The following is a 22,796-nucleotide window of genomic DNA, read 5'->3' on the forward strand; positions in this document are numbered from 1 at the left end:
CTGCTTAGAAGAGATCAGACACCTCTCTTACCGTACTGTGTAGAATATCTCACCATGCACATATATAATACGGAATCCCCGCTCTCCTGATTTAAAAATAATGTTACAAAACCTAGTACCTAGTTTTTATTTGTTCTTGTTTGCCGTTTCAGAAAAGTAAAAGGTTTTCTATCCCATAATGTAGCTCCCGACACCACCCCTTTGTACAGCATTTCTTCATTGACAGCGTGTTATATTGGTTTAATTGTGCGTTTTTTACATGATAACGGCTTGCTAATTGCTCTCATTAGGTATGCACACTCCAAATCAAGGTAAATCAGGTCACCTACTGGATATAAATATTCAAGACCGGAGACTTTCCCTGCTGTATTATTTTTACAGTATTCGTTTTGGGGCTTAAATCCCACCTGTGTTTAGCAGCAGATTTCCTGAAGACTCCTGGGCACAGGATCTGAGGCAGGTGCACTGCTGTGCCTGCAGGGCTCCAGCTGAGTATCTGTTGATCAGTGGGCTCGGCACACGCTGCTCACCCTCCCTGCCACCAGGAGCGTGCCTACACTGGCCTGCAGGGCTAGAATGTGCCGCAACAATAGCTACCCACTCACCCCTCCCCTGTCTCCCAGGCATAGCAAGCCTGGACTGAAGCACAATTACACAGTGCTCCTGGTACTGCCCCTCCCAGGGACCCTCAGGCACATGCTTTCCACATATCTTTGCAATCCAGGTGAATACAGGTGAGCATTCTTCTATGCCAGGTGCAGCCAAGCAGACACGCCCATTGTATTAGTCAGTGCAACCACCTGCTTGAAAATCAGTGTTTAGAGTGCAGTTTCAGGTTTGAAGTGGTCTCCTTGGCTGCTCCCTCTTTGACTCATACTTGGAGGATTATTACTGTTGTTGTGATGACAGGAAACAGAGATTTTCTATAACAGTGAAGAAATCAGGGCGGCATTCAACAGTGCAATACTAAACGTTACACCATTAACTAATGAAATGTAACACATTTTACCCATACCTAATGCCTTTCTGTGAAACTTAGTGCACCCTTAAGAAAGTTTGCCAAAAGCATAAGAAGTAGTAAAATATAGAGAACATGGTATGGTGAAGTATGTAAAAAAAAAGGTGGTAAACTATTATAAATGCATTAGCATGGGATACATGCATATTTATTTTACTATGCAAGAATACCGCAGCAAACTTCTATAAGGATAAACAGCAGACTATGGTTCACACTACAGTGGTTGAGAGTCTTAATGGCTCTTAAGCCAGTGAAATGCTCCAAACTCTTGTTATAATCCTTGTTGCCGGCTGTCTTTAATGAATCAGGGAGGTGATATCCCTGTGAAGGTCTGGTCCGGTTACATAGCTGTCTGCTCTACATGGCAAGCTGATCGCGTCCAGCTGGGGGGATGCAGTGAAGATGTTATCTATCAGTTTGGCTGTTTGTTCTGGCAGAATCCACAGCTGCCATTGATTAGAGCGACGTCAAATTGGAGACAGGGAAATTATGCCTACGCTATAACATTAGCAAGGAAACACTGTACTGATGGTCTAGCAAAAGAGAGATCATTTATAAGGAAAGCAAGGTTTTTTAAGGTGAATGCACGTTGCCGCATCCAAATTGCAATCTAGGACCCAGCACCAAAAAAAAGGAATTTAGAATTAAAATCCCCAGGTCCTGTTGAATGGATCACTGGTATTGTTTTCCTGAAGGCTCCTGGGCACAGATTTGCAGGATCTGAGGCAGGTGCTGTGCCTGCAGGGCTCCAGCTGAGTATCCGTTGATCAGTGGGCTCGGCACACGCTGCTCACCCTCCCTGCCATCAGGAGCGTGTCTACACTGGCCTGCACCCCTCCCTGTCTCCCTGTCCCTCAGACTCTCTCAGATTTTGTGGGTTAAATTCGGAACAGACTTAAAACCATACAGAAACATTGGGTTTATTACATTCAGTAAGAATTTGAACCAATACAAAATGATGTTTTTTTAGCAGCACGTATCTGAGTTTGAACAGCTCATCCTGGTGTAACAGGCAGTCTGTTTAAGACACTGCCGTTACAAATTCTGACCCCTGTCGGTGAGATGAGATGAGGTTCAAAGATGCTGTATGGTGCGCAGGGTCGCTGGTTTGCACCAGCATATGCATCTCAACTATCATTTTCACTTCTGGCACTGATTGTGAACAGTTATTTGCAATCACTCTTCTCCAGCTGCATGCAGGCTGCTTCTGAGACGCTGAAGAGTGCAGTTAATGTGCTCTGAGTGCTCTTCATAGCAGGTTTGAGTGCAGTCCTGTTAGTATCCAGCAGGTGTTATTGTGTAAGCAGTGGAACCTGCTGAAGAAGAAGAAGGAGATGTCTTCCTTTCCCAGCATCAGATGGACTGTTTCAAACACAACAACTGAGATCTGACCCGTGCTGTGTTTCTCCCCTGCTCCAGGCCACTGAGTGATTCATGCATGCCTGAGAATGAGCACTGCAGAGTGAGGAGAGCTCGGCTCGTGAAAACAAGCCTACTTCCACCCGCCTCAGCAGAGGACCGACCCCCAGGGACAAATTCTCCTCATGGTGCCTGAAATGGGGGTGGGATAGCCTAGGCTAGGGGTGTTGCTGCCCTGATGTGTTGCTGATCTTTTTAGGACATGCTAAAAAAGCAACTCTCCTCACTCTCAGTGGGGTTTTATTTTTACAGCTGGTGCAGGCATTGTCAAGTCAAATCCAAGGAGGTCAAGTGATGTGCAACCCCTTACAGGGGAGCAGTGCTGCCTCTCCCATACCCAGCCTTACTGGCTAAACTGTAACATCACCCAGTAGCTAAACTGAGCTTTGCTTTTTGTCACACAGTTCCTGGTAACCATGCTGGCCTTTTTTCCTGCAGAGTCCGGTATCTCGCTGACATCCGCTCTCGAGTTCCTGGGTGTAGAAGAGGAAGCTGGCTTGGTTGTGGGATCGAAGGACGCCCGCTGAACCTTCAGTTCTCCCGAGCTGAGTGGGGAATTGCAGCCCAGAGGGGAAAAAATGATTGGACATTACAAAGTGGGCAGAAAAGTGGGGGTAAAATAATTGGGCACACGAAATTAAAAAAGAAAAAAATAGTTCCTGGTTATGGCACCCCTGATGGAGGCCGACTGTTTATACTCCACAGAAATATGATATTATAATAATCTTCAATGTACACAGTAACACAAATTCATTAACATTTTAAAAAAGGGGCAGAAATGGTGCCTTACTGTTTAATGACAAATTAAAATAAAATAAAACATCATGATTACACTGGTACTACTTCTGTTTTTTTTTTATATAAAGTTCCTTATGAAACTTCTGTTCATAACAAGTGAAAATATAAAAGGGACCACATTATATGAATGAATAGACAATATATACAATGTATATATATATATATATATATATATATATATATATATATATATATATATATATATATATATATATATATAACACACGTTTAGATTTGGACCAGTCTGTGTTGAAGCTGTGTTGATGAAAACCAGCTTGTTTTGACAACAGGACCACTGGTGATAAGACCAGTCCCTGGAGAGGAGAGATTGTGGCATTTTAAGCAGGAAGTTGTCTGGGGCCATTTCCTGTCTGTCAGAAAGCAGCATTTATTTGTTTGAAAAATTGTTCCAGGGTAAGCAGTGGCTGCCTCTATTGAAAACATCTCTAAAGCCTTTCAAGACTGTGAACCAAAGCTGTACCCCTCTATACTTATAACAGAGATCCTCCGTACCCTGCTATGTTCAAACATAGAACTACAAAACAAACACCTCATTCTAGCAATGAAACCCAACTCTATACCCACAACCCTCTTTACAGAACTGTTACACATAACACAGTGCCACTGCCTGAACCCATCTCTGTACTGCACTACTCTGTGAACAGACAGAGTTCTTCTCTACTCAACATCCTCTTTCCTCACAGCACCCTGCGTTGTACCTGCTTTGAGGTCATACAGACCGTTGTCAGACACAAAATTCACAATGAAGCGTTTCAAGAAAGCTGAACCCGAGTCCCGTACTGGGAGTGCTGTGTGTCTGTCGTTAGTGGAATAGGCTGTTCCTGAGAAACTGCTGGAAGCCTTCATCTGGAGTGCAGGATGAGACTTGTTTATACATTCCTGACAGCTTCTTCCTGTCTCTCAGGGTCAGCCTGAGTTGCTTCACTGCTGGATTACTTTTCTGGAAGATGTATCCCTCCCCCAAGTCAATCAGTTCATCTTGCCTTAGAATTAGGGGCTTACAGGGGTCTTAACCTGTCAGGATGTGGAATTGCAGACTTTCTAAGACATACATGCAGCAATGTAAAAACATTTAAATTATTTTCTAACACAGCACAAGGCTTTCCACTGCCATTTTTGATGCTGTGATAAATCTCCTTTAGTTGCAAATGTTTATAGTTTATTATAACAAAAGTGTCACCAGTTAACCAGTTTGGCCATTGACAGAGTTTGATTGCCTACCTTATACAAATGTACTGCTGTATGCAGTAGCACACCTTAACTCTGTAATGAAGGAATTCCAACTGGAATAAAAGGTTCCACCTGGAATATGGGCCCTGGTACTCTGCAGTGCAATACAAAATGACTGCAGTAGAACAGGATATATTGTGTTATTGTTCGATCCTGCGCTTGACGTGAGGGACGTGGCCTTCTCTTGTAAGACACTGGCCTTGACTTCAGCCCTGTAAATAAAGAGGCTCTTTTGGCATAACAGCACCTGCCTCCTCTCTTTATCAGCAGGTGCCAACAGAGACACGCAGCAGCCCACACACATCGACAAGGGGCAGAGCTCCTGTTAGGAGAAGCCGCAGTGCTTCATGCTGACCGGTGCTGTGGTCACAGGAGAGCAGCATGGTTGCAGCATTCTAACAGGAAGTTGTGTGAACCTCTTAGTGGGGTCATTTCCTGTCAAAGACAGCAGCATTTATTTGTTACTTCAAAAAATACAAAAAGCGCTCCTCTTTGTGATCAGAGAAACCTGATTTTATACAAAAAACAAGGCTTTTTTTAATATAAATAATTTTTATTGAATATCTGTAAACTGTACATAACCAATATATCCTGATAGACGATGGCAGTTACCCGAATGACACCCACACCTCTAAACCTTTCCATACCTCCCTGGGCTGCAAACAAACTCGTTATAGTCACTGTATTTGCGTGCTACGTGAACACTCACAGGAAGGCACCTGTTAACAGCCTTGTGAAGGACACTAGGAGCACACCTGTCAATGCTCTGCCTTCACACAGCATCGGGCAGCAGCTGACTCAATAAGTTTCTTGGTGTGTTACCATTGGCAGCCCAGCAGCTGTTTCTTTGTGCTCAGGCAGAGAGGGAGGGGGTGCAAACATAGGTACAAATATATATATGAAAATAGGCTGCAGTATATACGTTTATTCAAAAATATATATATTAAAAAAGTTTCATATGCTCTAGACTGCACAGTTTGTTTGGGAATGCCAATCAGATTGGAATAACCGCTCTAAAGAGAGACAAATTGTTTGTGATGGAGAGGGAAGTAATGTTCAATAACAGAATTCTCTGAAATGCAAAGTGGATCCCCAATGTTCTCCATAGTCAATGGTCCTGTTCCAGAGGCTGCCCTCCCCTCCCCCCATGTCTACAAGGCGGAGACGCCCCTCACGAGGACACACAGCAGCCAGCCTCGCTGTGCTTGTGCAGGAGGGACATGCGGCTGAAGGTTCGAGAGCAGGTGGTGCACTGGTACTTCTTCACCTCGGCGTGGGTCTGCAGGTGGGCGCGCAGGTTGGAGCGATCAGCGAAGGCACGGCTGCAGTGAGTGCAGGAAAACGGTCTCTCGCCTGCAAGTCAAGAGGGGATACAAGAATTGATTAAGGATATACTGAACTCTTATATAAAAAAAAAAAAGTTTATATTAGAATGCATTCTCAACCTGAAGTGTTGATGGAGCACATAGGAGGTATACCTGCACTGTACACAAATGAAATCCCTTAACTTTACTGCAATGCGTTTACTTTTCTTTCGACACAGCTGAACGGATTTTGTCCTAAACATCCTGAAATTAATGATTTTTTAAAAACCTTGTGTACATCTTAAAAAAAAGATCCCAGCTGTGACAAGCTACCTCTCTAGCTTTCTTGATGCATTAACAGGAACTTAAACATTTATTGAACATTCAAACAAAAGTCTATTAACTCCCCCGCACCCCTCTTCTATCAGAACAGGGACCCTCCCTCCCGGTGCAGGGCAGTGCTCACCGGTGTGCGTGCGGATGTGTCCCTGCAGCAGCCAGGGTCGGGAGAAGGCCTTCCCGCAGGTGGGGCAGACGCAGGGCAGGGTGTGGGAGCGGATGTGCATCTTCAGGGCGCCCAGGCTGCTGTACTCCTTGGGGCAGTGCTTGCAGCGGAAGGCACGGGGGTTGGCTACCCTCTCCTCGCTCTGGCAGTGGGACAGCTGGTGACGGGACAGCCCTGCGGGGCTGCTGTAGGACTTGCTGCAGCATGTGCATGGGAAGCGCTCGGCAGGGGTGGGGCTGGGGGGGTCCGAGGAGCGCCCCTCATCCTCCTCCTCGCTGCTGGACAGAGAGCTCAGGTCCATGGGTCCGGGACCCTCCGGTAAGGGGCTCGTCTCGGGGGTGAGGAGGAGCCCCACATCCCACACCAGGGCTGAAGGGTAGCAGGCAGTGACAGCACTAATTTCGCCTCCTGGGTAACTCTCTGTCAGGATGGAGATACCAGCATTGCAAACACATGGAGAGACGGTCTTTACAAGCAATCACAGCATTATAAGTTAGAACTGGTCTGTAATATAGGAAACCTGAGTTGGTTTCTGCTTTGTGATGCATCAGCAAAATCTGTTTTGGTCTCCTGCTTTAAACAGGACCATGCTTTGACATCAGGAGGCTTCACTATCTTTTACAGCTTTTGCCACACCTCACACCTGGCCCCTAGTCTGTGGTTTACAATGGTTTCCACACCTGTTTTACCACCAACGTCAGTAATAGCCCAGATCGTTACATTCAACAATAATCTAATTGCACAGCAACCAATTGGGTGCTTAATAAGTGAAAGCATATGTCGGTGTGTTAGAAGTAAAACTGTAAATTGTAACGTGCTTTTTTCTTTCTAACTCAGCTGTGTCTGCCCCAACTACAACTAAATAAAAAACATTTATGGGCACCACTTAGAGTCCTATGACTGACAGTGTCATTAGAAACACACAGTGACTTAAACAGAAAGTTGTGAAAGCGCACATTGAACCCCAGACTCTTTATATAGTTGGTGCAAAAGCCCTTTCATCTCCACTTGTGTAGCGCGTATACGAGGTGTCCAGCTTCTCAAATTAACAAACAGCTGCCACTTCTTACACTTGGGGTTGTGTGTAAAAGCGTTTGCTGACTTTCAGGCGTTAAATGGTTTTCGGTGTGTTAAACCAGGATACATTTCCTGAGACTTGTCAGACAAATGCCAGTACTTAACACCCCCCGTCTTTTCTTGCCACAATGGTGGCACGGTGTGTTATTTTAGTACGGTGACTTGTGCATTTCGCTTATTCAAGTTACCGTTGTAAAGGCAACATCCTTTACGACAACTTGAATCGATCTAGAGTGCGCGTGGACTGAATATGTTAATGTAATGTCAATAAAGAAGAAAACATACCTGTCTGGCTTTCCAGCTCGCTGTAGTTCGGCTTTTTGCTGGTAAAGCATTTCTTGACGAGGAAAGACCGAGGCATTTTAGTTTAAAAATAGTACAAACACAATATCCTTAAAATAAAAGTCAGTCTCGACACACTTTTATCCTCGGTGTAGTTTTCTTCTCTCTCTCTTTATTTTTCACAACTCTGCATAGACAGCGTGGAATGGGTTAGGATTTAATGCACGGCTAAATAAACCCTTCGATCTATAGCCAGCATTCATGCATTCAAATCCGGTCTGTCAATCACGCCGCACAAACTCAGACAGTGCAATCAGGTCGAGGCGCAGAGCGAGCCAAATGATCTGTGCTAAATGCGAAGTGAAATCAGGATCTTCTGCGGCAGGAAATGAGCAGAGTGCTTGATACCCTTGCCTCAATCTGGAATGTGCGAAACCAGCCCACTGCCTGAGATATCCACCCGGTCCATGGAAGGAGAGGGGGTGTGCGGGTAGATCCACGCCCAGCACGCACGGCATGCCCCAATCAAATAAGAAAGGCGAGCTCACCGACCAATTTTCGAAACAGGTGCCCCAAGGCGAAGACTAGTGAATGTGATATTTGCACGTGGCAGAAGTCTATCACATTTGTTGAATCGCATACACATTGAAAGAATAAGTCGTTATCTACCCGTCTGATCGGAGCCCCGGGTAAACTTCTGTGGTGCGCCTCGGGGGGGAAAGATTAACAGATGATTCATTTCACCCCAGATTTTCTGTTGCATTACATGTGCAGCTTTTGATGACTAAAGTTATGTTAACAGCTTAGATGTTAAAGTTATTTTCATGTGAACAAAAATATAATGTTTTGTTTTTTTTATTTCATAATAAAATAAACAGTAACACTAAAATAACTGTATAACTGCATAAAAAATGATGAAAACTCCTTACAAAATACACCGAGACATTTCTTGAACAAACCGCAGAGACTTCTATGCAGTATTTGTGGGTGACGTCATTTTAATGGGGTGAAAATCAGTCTCCCTCTCTGCAGCACTACTGCAAAAATGTATTGTCTGAAAGCCTTGTTTACACAAGCGTTCTCATAGCGTCAACCCTGAATGTTAACAAGAATGCGTTCTTTTTAACCCTGTAACAACGCGGAACCCGTAATACACGTGTGGTAATATGCATTCTTCTCCAAAAACAGCCTATGAAGTCAGAACTCTTCATTAAGCACCAGTACTGGAATACGTAATTTTTAACAGAACGGTAACAGCATTGTCCATTTGAGATTAATGACATGCATTGTATTACATTTGCTTAAATAACGTTTGATCTCGGTGAATGGTTTTAACTTTAAGGACCCACCAGCACTTTTGTATTTTTAGCGCCTTCTGGTGGCCGAATGGGGTACCTGCATTTTTTAATATTGAATTCTGGTCGGATCGTGTATCTGCAGGCGTTAGCATTACGCGCCCTCTTGTGGCAATAGTAGGTATATACATGGTTAATTCATAAATAAAGAATATTATTAGAATCCTCTAGTGCTTCAATCATGTTTTCTAAATGACACTAAACCGCTGATTTCCACATATACTGTTGCATATACTCAGCATCTGAATGCCACAAGATTGATCATACCATATATAAAAGAAAACTAAATGGCACAATATAGATTAATAAATAACCTATTTTTATTGGAAAACAATGCATCTCTGTGACGCTTTGAAGTCTGTGTTTTCATAACTTCGTAAGATTTCCTTACAAAGTAGCCGCACCTAGTTTTAAATATACAGAAGAGCCTTAAAATGTCTATACGAGAACCCAATGATATGGCATACTTTAAGAAATTTCAGACGGTTTAAAATGTCCATTAGACAGTATTATAAAGCTGGGGTTTTCAGCTACATCACGTCATTTACAGTGGAATAATTTATAATATGGAACAATTAATTACTCGAGCATTTTCTTTATTTCGCTATATAAAAGTGTGTTCTGTGTTTGCAATGTCAAAGGAGGTCATTGCTGCATCAGCATGCAACAGCAGTCGGATTGTATGAGCAGATCCTATTGTCTGCAGTACAATAGTTCCCTCACTATTAACCTTTCCTGCACTCTTCCTGAAGCCGCTGATGAAACAGCAGGCGCACAGTTTGCCCGTAGCCTGTGAGATGAAACATAAAAGAGAGCTGAAGTGCTAAGCACTCCGCATTCTTCAGAAACACTATATAAAAGTGTGTTCTGTGTTTGCAATGTCAAAGGAGGTCATTGCTGCATCAGCATGCAACAGCAGTCGGATTGTATGAGCAGATCCTATTGTCTGCAGTACAATAGTTCCCTCACTATTAACCTTTCCTGCACTCTTCCTGAAGCCGCTGATGAAACAGCAGGCGCACAGTTTGCCCGTAGCCTGTGAGATGAAACATAAAAGAGAGCTGAAGTGCTAAGCACTCCGCATTCTTCAGAAACACTGGCATTATACTTTGAATGGAGCACTAAGCAACGTTTTAAAATCCATTTTCGTACTTCTTGCTAGTACTTACGATATTATCACTGTTCGTTCTTTTGAAGATCTTTTGGTTCGAGCGGCTTCACGTGTTGTAGTTCAAACTTGACTCCTATTGGTCAAGCTGCAATAAAACCACGTGGCCAAGATGCTGCTAATTTTCTGGAGTGTTGCAAATGAAATATTTTCATAGCACGAATGAACATAAAAATAAAGCAGAAGTAAACAACCCACAATAAAGCGGGATCTTGTTATAATGTTACTAAATCTCGAAAGAGGCTCTGACAAATCTTTTCATTCGTATCTCTGGACTTACATGCAAGTCTATACTGTTGAAGTTCTTTGCAGTCGACTGTAGTTCTTTGATTCTATCAATCACATTTTTCAATTCCGTTCTTAAGCATCTTCCCATTATGGTTTAGACGTGTGTTGTACCGTGTAGGAGTTCTAAGTGAGGATATGTGTGGCTTTTTAAAATGTTGTAACATTTGATATCATAATCTTCCTATGATGTAATAATGATCACTGAAGGTATAGGTGTGGGTTGTAGGTATAGAGTTATACATGTATGCATGTTAAAGTGATATATATGTTTTTTGAAAGCACTTGTTAGCTCTCCTCTTGTCCTGAAATACACAAATCTGCTGGGGAGGGGAGTGTATCCCTAAAAGACCCATCACTTGCTCCTGTAGTGGTTCTCAAGTCCTCAAGTGATATGGTGCATGGAGGCTTCCTATCCCAGTTCTGACCAGGGTGACCCCCGATAGGTATATGATGAAGTATGGATCCAGACTGGTGTACTTCGCTGTGCTTGGTTTGAAACCTGAAATCCGAATCTCACCCAGCTTAAAAATAAAACTCACAACTCTGGTTTAACATACAACAGAGTTTATTGTGACAGCAGCAGCAGGTTTAGTGAAAACCTGATTGCAGGTTTGATGAGAAGCTGGTCTTTTTTATTGAGCTGTGTAATGAGGGAGCTGTCAGGCTTGTCAGCTGTGCTTGTCTGCTGGAGTCTCACTGGGAGTCACTGTCTGTCAGTCTCAATCATAATGTAATCCTGGGAAAGGTAGCGTGTTGATTTCAACAAAAACATGATTATATTATATTACGCTGTGCAGCCCGTGTAATAAAAGAGAAGAAACAGCAAAAAAGTACACAAGGAGGCATGTCAATAACATGAGAGTTGACAGTACCCAGCATTGCACTGGCATTGCATTGTGTAGGAAGATTTCAGTCTCCACACTCAACAGCATAACATGTTTTTATTTACAGAATGAACCAAGAGAGCTCATCCACTGTCACTGTCGATTGGTTTAAGGATTTGTTCCTATCAAACTGGCATTTTGCTTGCAGTACTCTAAATAAAATCAGTATAACATTACCATACAGAGCAAAACCAGTTACATCATTTAAAGGTTGTGTGACAGGTGCAGGAGTCTATAATGATGAGCCGTGACATGCATGTCCCAGGAATTGATAGGCTGAAATTATTAATTATCTTACAAGAAGCCTAGTGGAATTAATTTTATCCTAACAGTCTGTGCAGAGCTGGCTCCAGTTAAATATATGTGCATTTATTAAACATGTCACAACCACTTCATGTAATCAGGCTTTGCTAAGACATCGAGAAAGAATGGGCGATCATATATTATAAATGCACACATCTGTTTTCAAGAGCCTTTAAGTTATATATGTGAAAAGAATCTGTGGTTACAAAGGCACAGGTTAGATAAATCTGATACATATTTAGGCAATAGGTTATTATACAAGAAAGGAACAAGACTAAAAATAAAAAGCCCAGTCTTATACCTGGTACTGTTGATCCATTGGGTGCCAATCTGAGAAAGCCTTGAACCTGAGGGGTAAGACAGGACTGTTGTGATCCGGAGCTTACTCTAAGACTATACTGCCACTCTGTATAGAGAATGCTCACAAACTGTAAGGATGATTCCCACTATTGCGTTTTGCACTTCATAGACTGTAGAGTAGGCTACTGTGTGGAACTGAGTGTGCTGTTGCTATACGCTTTACAGAAACCCGCAGGTGTTCTTTCAATAGGCACTCGTTCCTCCCGAGCGAGTGGACCACATCACCGCAACACCATATTCCATTTTTTTTAAAGTGACAAGGTAGGTGATCAATTAGTCCCGTATCACCCCAACAGGTAAGAAGAAACATGCACTAAAAAAGGCGTTTCTATTTGACTCCACGATTCTAAAACCAGGTTGAATTGGGAGTAGACATTAGGGAGTTAAGGGCTGCCAGGAACCTGTCTCTCCGCTCGTGGCAGATGTAACACCTCGAACTTTAGGGTAAACAAACAAACAAACATGTGCTAGTCTTTGAGCTTTCTAATCTCGCAGAATGCCATTGAAAAAGCGGGGGTTGGCTTGCTGGCTCTTGGGTGAGCTTGACGTCGGGTGCATAGATCTCAACAATCCAGCTCCAGCGAACCTGCAAGCGACAAGCGACAATGAGGTAAGTCAGGACCGGTATTGTTGCGTTACCGAAGTGCAGTCTGTTTTCAGCATTGTTAACCATACTTACGTGAATGCATTTTTTAAGGACAGAGAGTTTTATATTTTGTAGGTACGATTTAAGTTTTTAATTGTTTTGCACATATGTAGACGGAATATACAAGAATATTATAAAGCTATAGTTTGAATTTATAATTGTGGAAATTATGAAAATACTGTAAAACTACAGTGCTTCTACAAATGCAACTAAATGCCGTTTCAGACTTGAACGTTGTAAATTTGAAATGCGTACTTAATGGAAAAAAAACTATCCTGCATAATTAGGTTATTATAAGGTATACAGTGTAAAATCATATGTTTAATAATTAACAGAAATGTTACATCTTGGTGTTTGTTTTAAAAACACAGAAATAATCATTACAATGTATAAAACAGAATACTGACGTGTTTAAAATCTGTTGCGTTTGGTTCACATATAGTCAACAATATCAAATGCGATTGATTAGAGCCATCGTTGATATTTCCTTGGATTTTATTTTATGTCTTGAACTAGAATTCTGTCTGACTTATTTTATAATGCCATGGCTTCAGAAACATGTTCTATATTACTATTTTTTAAATAGTTTTAAATATTTGAAACAAATACACTAATTCATCAATACATTCATTGGTTGATTAATCAATTAAATCATATAATAATAAGGCTAACATTTCCTTTCTCCCACAGATGACTCGTGGGTCTAAACATGATCAATATCCCCGAAGAAGTCTTAAGATGTGTTAAATGACGTTCTAAAAATGAGATGTGTCAAGAATGAAAGGAACTGTAGCTCTTGTAGTGAAACCCTACACGGAGATGTTCTCAAGGTGTGCGGTATGATAGCTTTCATCGTTGCTATCATATTGGGGAACGTGGTGAGTCTTCTGGTGTTTCTTGGGTCAAAGCTATTCAGAACCCCACAGGGGTATTTAAAAGCTTCTCTGGCGTTGGCTGATCTAGCGGTTGGTGTCTTGGTAGTCCCTTACTCTGCCTACAGGGAAATAGCCACATTGTTTCAAGAAAAAGACTGCAACGAGGCCCTGTCAACAGCGGTCTGGGGGTTCCACCCCTGTCACGTCATAGGTCCTGTTTTCGCGGGCTGCACGTTCGTTTCCATCACCACCATTTTCCTTTTGTGCATTGAAAGGAGTATCACGGTGCTGAAGCCGTTGCACAAAAATCTCTTCGTCACAAAAAAGAGGACGATCGCCCTGATCGCGTTTTCCTGGTTGCTGTGCTTCTTTCTAGCCGTGGTGCCATTGCTGTTCAGCCAGAATATCCTTTTGCACTACAGCCCCTGCAGTAAGATGTGCAATTACGTGTTCTCCACCGGGGAGTCAGCGCGCACCAGCACTGGGTGGAATGTCATACTGCTGTTCCCAACCTTTGATTTCTCCCTCCTGGGAGGCACCTTTGTCATTAACTTGATAACGTTTGCTGCCATACGCCAATTCAGCAAGGCCAGGAAACAGTTGGCTCAGCCTAAGGTCCAAAGCATCTCAAACAGACCCTCGTTTTCAGACATCAAAGCAGCGAAGACTATCGCCATTCTAACGGTCTCCTTTTCTGCCTGTTTCGGTCCCATTGCAGTTTTTGTGGTGGGCAGCGTCCTAGGGTACCAATGGTGCGAATTTTCTTTTTACGCTTTCTGGATTTTGACCTCCAACAGTTGCTGGAACGTTATCATTTACAGCGCTAGGGACCGGAAATTCCGCCGGAGAACGAGGGAGCTGTTCTTTGGAAAGGTGCTGAAAAAGAAGCGGCGCTGCCCGGGTTCGAATGCAGGTACTGCTGGTCATTGCGGGGCACTGCTCAAAGAAACACTGCACCATGAATGCGCTTAAGTTGCCTTTCTCCTGGTTGTGCGGCAAATGTGCCAATTACAAAATCCAGACGTTTTAAATTGTGAACAATTACTTGCTTAACAGTTTGATAAATGTATGAATTCGCTTGCTTATTATACATACCATAGTGTACCAATAGATTGTGAATGGTGTGCTTTCTCGTAATAAAATAACTATATGATGTATTTTAATTTTTTTATTTTTGTGCTCCTCCCACGCTTATTAACCATACAAAACCAGAACATCCCTGATAAAACTTTACAGTGTTAAACATGATTCTCAATGAGACTGCTAGCTATTCATTAAATACATCTATATAACATAAACATAAACACGGTTTATCATTAAGGCCCATCCACCCATTTACTGCATATTACATGGAAGACTCGAGTTAATTGAGTGATGTACAGCGGTGACAGAAATAAACTTCCCTTTGAAAGCTGATTCAATTTGCTTTTTTGTTCTCCAGAGAAATTGTTAAGTGAGTACTTTATGTCCAGACTGCAGTTCCTTTTATGTCTGAAATATCAGACCATCATCCCTCCTTGTTATACTGTACAACTGAATACATTAATCTAATAAGATAAATAAGAAGAGCTTCTGTATCCAGATGCATGTCCTTCAAGGCATTGTTAACAAAGGTAACAAAGAGACGCAGATTGCCATTATACTTAGTATATAGCAATTAAGACAGCTGGAATTCACGATGCTTTTATGTCCGGACATGTACAACTAGTAAAGTAGACGAAGCTTTAATCAAATACAGCTCAAATTGCTCTAAAAATGCCCCTGTTTGGCATGTATGTTACTGTACAAGTCTGTAAATGATCCTTTAAGAATCTTGTCCATATCTGCAGCCCATACACAAGTCAGCGATTGTTTACCTCCTGCGTGTTAATAACAACAGTGCATGCGTTCTCATCAGAACAGGGTTGTTTTAAAGTCTTATATGCAACAGTATTGGTGTCATGGTAATGAAACAGAGAGGCAGCGTGTTGAACTCAGCGGGGTCTTAAGGTTACAGCAGTTCTGTCGAATGACGGGTATTATTTTCAGTAATACGTTTGCAAGTCATCAGTATGCATTAAGTGGTGAATTAGACTGTTCTGAGATTGACCTGGAGGGTTGTATTACGTACCGAGCATCCTTAATTGCTGAATGTTGAAACGGTGTCATAGAATAATGACACAGCTTTACTGCATTAAAAACACGAGCTGCCTAAAGTCACCGTGCTCAATTGGTTCCGTTTCCCGTGATAGCAGAAGGGAATTATGCTTTAATTTATTCGTCTTTGTTTTCACACAGTATCACACCCATACATAATACACACAGTATCACACAGTATCACACCCCGGGGAGACGGGTTGGTTGTCACAGCGCTCATAACTATGACACTAGATGGTGCAGACAGGTGATACTAACACTGAAATGTGTGTTCTATTGTATGGAGCTCAGCCGTCTTGTAATTTGAGGTCAACTCCATCTAACATAAAGGTTAGCACATATTTAATTTTTATTTCATACCCAAAGTAAAATAATAAAGACGAAAAACCAACCATATTTTTTAATATTGGGTCCTGATAAAAAAAAAAGTGAGAGTCTCTAATAACAAAGATTGAACCCTTTTTATGCCAGACTGGTGGGAATGATAATCTAATACATTGTGCCATGTCAGTACCCCTTATTCAATAACATCTGTTCAAAATAATGGTCTGCTAATAATGGTTTGCTAATAATGGTCTGCTAATGGATAATGTGTCTTCCCTGGTAATGGAATCATGGTATACTTGTGGTCAAACCATTTATTGAGGTATGCAAATGTGTGAACTCTATGTCCTTTTTCTTTTCACTGCTAAGCAACAGGAGATCTTCTTGTATCCGAATCCATTTCGCAATATTCTTCATGGATTGGTTCTCCGCGAGGTGCTTTAAAACACTGGCCTGTAGTTACATAAAAAAACAAAACATGATGAAAAACACCTTGCTCTGGGAACCTAGTCATTCTCCTTTAGCTTTAGAACACAGCCTCCTCAAATTGCAATGCTTTCAACCAGCAAATATATACAAAGGGTGATTTACAGACCAGAGGTAGGTAGCTATGTAGCTAACTGCCTCTTCACTCCCACCTGCAATAAGCACAAGACACATTTCAGTCCATGTTTTAAAAAATGCATTCATAACCAAATAGCCTTCTCCTGTTATTCAGACAAGGGAGGCAATTTGCAAATGAATCCACAAGAGAGTACAGAACAAGATGAAATATTGAATTCAGCCCTCAAAGAGCTTCCAGAAAGGATTTCTCTTAATTGGGGGTTTATGAGACATACAGTAACAGCGAGATTCTTAACCCCTGTATTATGAGCAGCACCTTTGGTGTCCTTTCTCCCTTGTTCGCAGTCCAGTTGGTTTAGATGATCTAAAGAGAAATCTACTGTTCTATGAGTCAAATAAGAAAACAATTTGCTGTTTTTTTTTTGTTTTTTTTTAGCAAACATTACAAGTAAAGGCTCCTCGATTACGAGTCGTTTACCTGCAGGGATGTTTTGACAGTGAGGTGTGAAACTGTAAGCCATATTTGTAGAATGTGAACAATCACTCTTGTGTTTCATCGGGTCAGTGCAGCGTTTTCTGAACATGTACAAGTCAAGTATCTGATCAAGTACAATTTAGAATCATTGCTGATTATTATTCTGCACACTTAAAGGAATCTTTCTAACCACTTGGTCAAAGCTTGAGCCCTTTAAAATACCACACCCATATCAAAGGCATCAAGAAAGACGGAGGGACAGATTATTCAAGCTTTTTGCTCCAAGTTGCTGCTAGCTCAGTTTTCAAATGCATGCCAGCTGTAATTCTCAAACAATTATGAAACAACTCACTGCTTACAAGCACACAAATCAAATGAACGAGTTGATTATTCCTGTTTGGTAAATGCTTTCATTTCAAGTGCTAATGCTAATTTGGAGTAAAGGGTTTTGAGAATCTCCCTCATAAATTCATCTTTTTTTATTCCTGTTGGAATATAAAAGTGCTGGTGGATAGCCACGGTATACCTGTACCCTTCTCTTTCTCAATTACTTAAAAACTGACGTGACATTTGGAAATCTAACATGAAATACTGTACTACTATCTTTAATTAGGTCTCAATCTTAAAATTCTAGGTGATACCGAACGTTTGTCCTGAGCTGTACAGTATCTGCCAACTTTATATAATAAGGCAACCAGAAATGAGTTTCAGGTGAGAGGTGTCCTTTATTCACCATGGCTGTTATTAAGTTTTAAACAGCATCAAAGGCTCTTTCATCCAGACATGACAAATTACAGGTCTCTTGACTGCTTACAGAGGTAGTATCAGAGGAGTGTTATTATGCAGTGTCAGTAAGAACTATACCTTCATTCTTTCTGGAACGATTTCACAAGTCGGTTTCCCAGAATGTTCCTGCTGTTCTTAGTTGACAGCTTTTCAGTTATTGTAACCATTGCCTTGCATTGAGACAGAGGCAGTGTGCTCCAGTGGTTAAAGTCCTGGGCTTGTAACCAGAAGGTCACCGGTTCAAATCCTGCCTCTGCCACTGACTGACTCACTGTGTGACCCTGAGCAAGTCACTTAACCTCCTTGTGCTCCGTCCTGCGGATGAGATGTTAAATCAATGTCCTATTGTAAGTGACTCTGCACATAATGCACAGTTCACAACATACCTCTGTAAAGTGCTTTGTGATGGTGGTCCACTATGAAAGATGCTATATAAAGATATTATTATTATTATTATTGCCTCTCTCTGTATTTAAATTGCTTTAGCAGTTCTACACTTTCTTTAGAAATTACAGGACAAATTAACCCATCTGTACCCATACTATATATATATATATATATATATATATATCCTCAGAGAAAAATAAGTGAATATTGTAGTTTAGAAATGGAATGAAATATCTGGGTGTAGATATTTGCTGGTGATAAGACGTAATAGAAACTACGAACGGGAAAGGGAATTCCCAAACAGGCCACATGGTGGCAGTCTAACACCGACGGGCTAACACAGTGCCATTATAAGGGAACTTCATCCGCACACAGTGCTTTAAGACCAACGCGGGTTACATGTAGATTAGCATTGGTCAAAGAAGTGCCAATCAAGCTTTTAAAAGGTTATTACATATATAAACATGCAGACAGATCATGACAATTGTTACAAACAATATACAACATACATTCAATCTAATATTGAAAGCAAAATCCCATGGAATTGATTCGATTTGCCATCTACGCACTCAACATTACAGACCGCGATTAAAAAACAATTATTATAGTATTTTTAAATATGTTTGTGTCTCCATCTGTCTCATGACTGTTTGGCACCATTATAAATCAATCATCTACCAGTGGTATTAATCATTGCTGCTCTTAGCTGCCAGGTCGTAAGTGCATCAAAGGCAAATGATACACCTTTATCTACAAAGATCTTTGACGCAGACTCGCAGACTGACACACCCTGAAACCCATACTGACATGCATTCCTGTTCATCAAGGCCATGACTAACTCTGAGGCCGGTGGCTTTGAATGCAAACTGTCTCCTGCTTGCAATAACATCAAACCTAGCTGAAGACCAGAGAACCTCTGATCATACTAATGGGCCATAGCCACAAAGTTATTTACTGAATGTTTTAAAAAAAAAAAAAGATTGGGGTATGTCTTAAATTCAATTTTGTTTTCATCATAGAACTATCCTTGACTGCAGTTGGTTTATTTATCAAAAGGTCTGAGTAACCCGACAACACGATCAGCAACTTCAAAACAGAAATACTAAATCACTTTTATTACTCCTGCTGCTGTTTCTGATGAATAGCTCAAACAAACCTCTGCTTGACTACTGTCCTGTTTGAAGTTATGGATGTCAACAACACTCACACACAGTCGCCATCTTGTGACTACAAATGTGGCAGCCATTTCAAGCTCCTCAGCTCCCCACATACATTCTAACACTGTCCAATTCACAGTGATCCATTTTCTCTGATGCAGTGGAGCTGTGATATTCATATAAGCAAGGTAATCATGGTATATTTGCACAACAACTTTGCTTGGTTAACAGTGTATTATCCTTTAGCATCGTTCCCTTTAACCATGCCTGCCTGTGCTGTACCAGCTTTACTGCACTTTGCTATGCTTATACCACAACACAGTAATCTAAGCCAGACAGACCTGAATTCACACCTTTGTTTCCTGTCTGGATTTATAACAGATCTGTCATTTGTTGTCCATAGCAACAAATAAACAACTGAAAGCACTATATGCTGTACTGCAGGTTTGGTTTGGTTTGCCTTTGTAATTGTCAGTGTATAAGTGCATACCTGCCAAGCAGATATGGCATGACAGGTATTCTTGCCTTAGCCAATGCAGTTCAGCAATATAATTGCATTGGGGACTGCATTTTTTACATATTTACCTGTTGGGTGAATCCGCCTCTACACAGTCTCCTATGAAAAGATACCTTTCACTCAACCTTTCATTCAGCACCTTGTGTATTAATATTCTCAAGCTCTGGCAGGTAGACCAATCTGAAATCAGAAGCACATTTAGATCCGGGATGAAGCTGACGCTTGATTTTAGTTGATTCATCTTGGTTAGTAAATAAACACATAATGTAGACATTAGTGGATTACGTGTACCAATAACTAAAGAGTTATTGGATCAAAGCCTTTAAAAAAATGAAAGTGTCATTTTATTTACATTTTCGATTTGCAGAGTTCCTTAACAGATTCTGAATGCAATGTTCTCCAGGGTGTAGATTTAATGAGTTTGAAAGCCTATTACATTTCCGGGCCTCCACATAAACATTTGGGGATTATCTAATATGATCATTTAATAACGTTTTTAAAGACAAGAACAAATAAATCAGCTCTAGGAAATGCCCCTGATGAACTCCCCCAGGAATGCCAGGGGCTCACTGAAAGAGTAACGAGGGGATTTTAAACCAGGCTGGGAGCGGAGTTGTGTAATCAGAGTGACTGGCGACCTCCCGTCCCCTCCCAACACGTACCCTGGATTACCCTGAGCGTGTGAACACTCTGCACGGGGAGAGGCGTTGAGCACTGGTGCTGTGCCAAGGGTATTATAAACTGGTCAGAATGATTGAGGGGTGGCTGGGGGGTGCAGGGGCTGCATGGTAGAGCAGGGCTGTAGAGCTGGGGGTGGGAAGGGCATTCTGTTTGTAGTTTCTTTTAACCTAGCACTAAAGTTTGGACTCACTCTCTTTGCTGAACTTGACTATCAGTGGAGAAATGATTACCTGAAACTGGAATTCTGTGCCCCTGTGAGCTGGACTGATGCTGTTATTACCAGCACCGGCACATTAGGAAACAACACAGTTGATCTCAACAGTGTGCCATATCTGAAAAGAAACATGTGAGATTCTGAAAGCAGATTTACATTTGAATGTGTTTCCATGCTTTCGCTGTGAGGTCTTTAAGAAGAGCACCCACACACTGACACGCACACACTCACACCAACTCATAATCTTACACACACATCCACACTTTGCATATAAACACATACATAAATAGGGACTTGGTACTCTGTGGTTATGTATTTGCATTATTTTTTACTGTTTGTATTTAATGTACTATGCCCTGTATCTCACTGTATTTAATGTATTATGCATTGTTCCTCACTATCTTGTAAAGCGCTTTGTGTTGGTGGTCCCCTATGAAAGGCGCTATATAAAATAAATACTGATTGATATTGATTGATGTCTTCCCTCACTTTACTGTGTTACCCACTGATAACCATCGTGTATCCTCTCTTACACTTATATGATCGACTCAGAGTTGACAATCGTGAATTATTGTTGAAAGCAGGTCATGGTGAATGAACGTGTACTGTGGATGGAGTCTACCATGTTTGTTATTTAAAGAGGAATATACATTAGAAGGGCCTTACATGTAATAAGGGAAACCGATAAGGAATGTTATTGCAACTAGCTATGCTCTCCTTTTCATTCACGTGCTTATCAAGCTCAGAACACATGTTTCATATTCCTCTGCTGTCCTTATCAGCTTGTCTTGGGTAACACAGTTTACAGAATAGTAGCATCATAAACACCCTCCCAATTTCTATGGTGTTCAGGGTAATCTAGAGATTAATTTCTGAATCTGCCCTCCAATGCACCAAATGCGGCTATTCAGCCCAGAGTAACTTTTACACTAAGTAGTCACACAGTCTTTAAAAACCCGACGCCCACAATTACTGTGAAACACGCATTGGGTGTCACTGACAAACTAAATACCTCACACGGCCTAACACTGTGGCTGCAAAACTATATGGCCACAAATAAGTAATGACTGGATGCAAAACTAAACAGCCCTCCAGCAGCCAATCAGACTTCTACACAAGCAAGCGGTTTCTGAAGAGCAAGTCTGGTAGATGTCTTTTAAAAAGAAAAAAATGAACTATCATCAGGATAATATTAAACATGCATAATACAGACAGCAAGAAACTAAACTAAGTAGACAACCGCTTTGACAGGTATTGAAAAAGACTAATACAAACAGCAGATCACATTTAAAAAAACAAACAGTTGTGACTTTATGTAACCTGCCTGCCTGGGAAAGGATCCACTGTGCCACTGACCTAAACTGCCCCTGCAACAACCCTAGACAGCTGATCACTGGACCAGTGAATTCATAACCCTCCCTCCTCCGAGTCAGAAAAACTTGAGCCAAGATATGACACACTTGGAGGCGGTAGGTGTTACTGTGGTGAGTGTTGTGTTGGGTGTAGTTGCCAAAATAGGTTCCATACCCCCCCTCATTAAAAGACACAAAATACAAGGACGTGTATAAATAGTATTGTACCCAATACTGTAATCAAGACTGTCGACTCTAAGAAGAAACAGATCATGAGAGGGATACATTTAGGAGTGCTATTTCAAACACTAGACCTGCGCTGAGCTTTTAGTGAATGCAAGGTCATCAGCTGGGTTGGACAGTAAGTCAAACCAGTCTGTATAAAATGAATTATTCACATAGCTGACACACTTGATGTCTAAACAAATTAGCACCCTTGCGGTCACGTCATGTTGAGTGCTTGGGCTTTAGGTAGGTGCAGTCTATACAAGCACCTGTATTTTGCATCGTTGTGTTTGAAAAGCATTCCAGCATGCTATAAAAGAATTTTAGACACGTGCATAACGACAATCCATTACGTATTCCAGTAGCAATGTAGGAACACAGCTTACAAGGTACTGTATCCTCTGCACATACTGTACAGCACAGCGCGTCTGTTGCTAATTTGAAG

The 22,796-nt window shown here is 41.5% G+C and overlaps 2 protein-coding genes across 2 annotated transcripts; one reads left to right on the forward strand and one right to left on the reverse strand.

Moving 5' to 3' along the window:
* Nucleotides 1-5,018: 5,018 nt before the first annotated feature.
* On the reverse strand, nt 5,019-8,174 carry LOC117425375 (protein snail homolog Sna-like). The gene is made up of 3 exons (XM_034042264.3): nt 7,658-8,174; nt 6,257-6,715; nt 5,019-5,839 (listed from the first exon to the last, which is right to left on the reverse strand). Exons 1-3 carry the CDS (start codon nt 7,731-7,733, stop codon nt 5,658-5,660), a joined length of 717 nt encoding a protein of 238 aa, XP_033898155.3. The 5' UTR covers nt 7,734-8,174; the 3' UTR covers nt 5,019-5,657.
* Nucleotides 8,175-13,497: 5,323 nt separating this feature from the next.
* Nucleotides 13,498-14,933, forward strand: LOC131702147 (adenosine receptor A2a-like). The gene has a single exon (XM_059004255.1). The coding sequence runs from the start codon at nt 13,498-13,500 to the stop codon at nt 14,503-14,505; it is 1,008 nt and encodes a 335-aa protein (XP_058860238.1). The 3' UTR covers nt 14,506-14,933.
* Nucleotides 14,934-22,796: the final 7,863 nt, after the last annotated feature.

Source organism: Acipenser ruthenus, chromosome 29 (genome assembly GCF_902713425.1).
Source record: "Acipenser ruthenus chromosome 29, fAciRut3.2 maternal haplotype, whole genome shotgun sequence".
Classification (NCBI taxonomy): Eukaryota; Metazoa; Chordata; class Actinopteri; order Acipenseriformes; family Acipenseridae; genus Acipenser; species Acipenser ruthenus.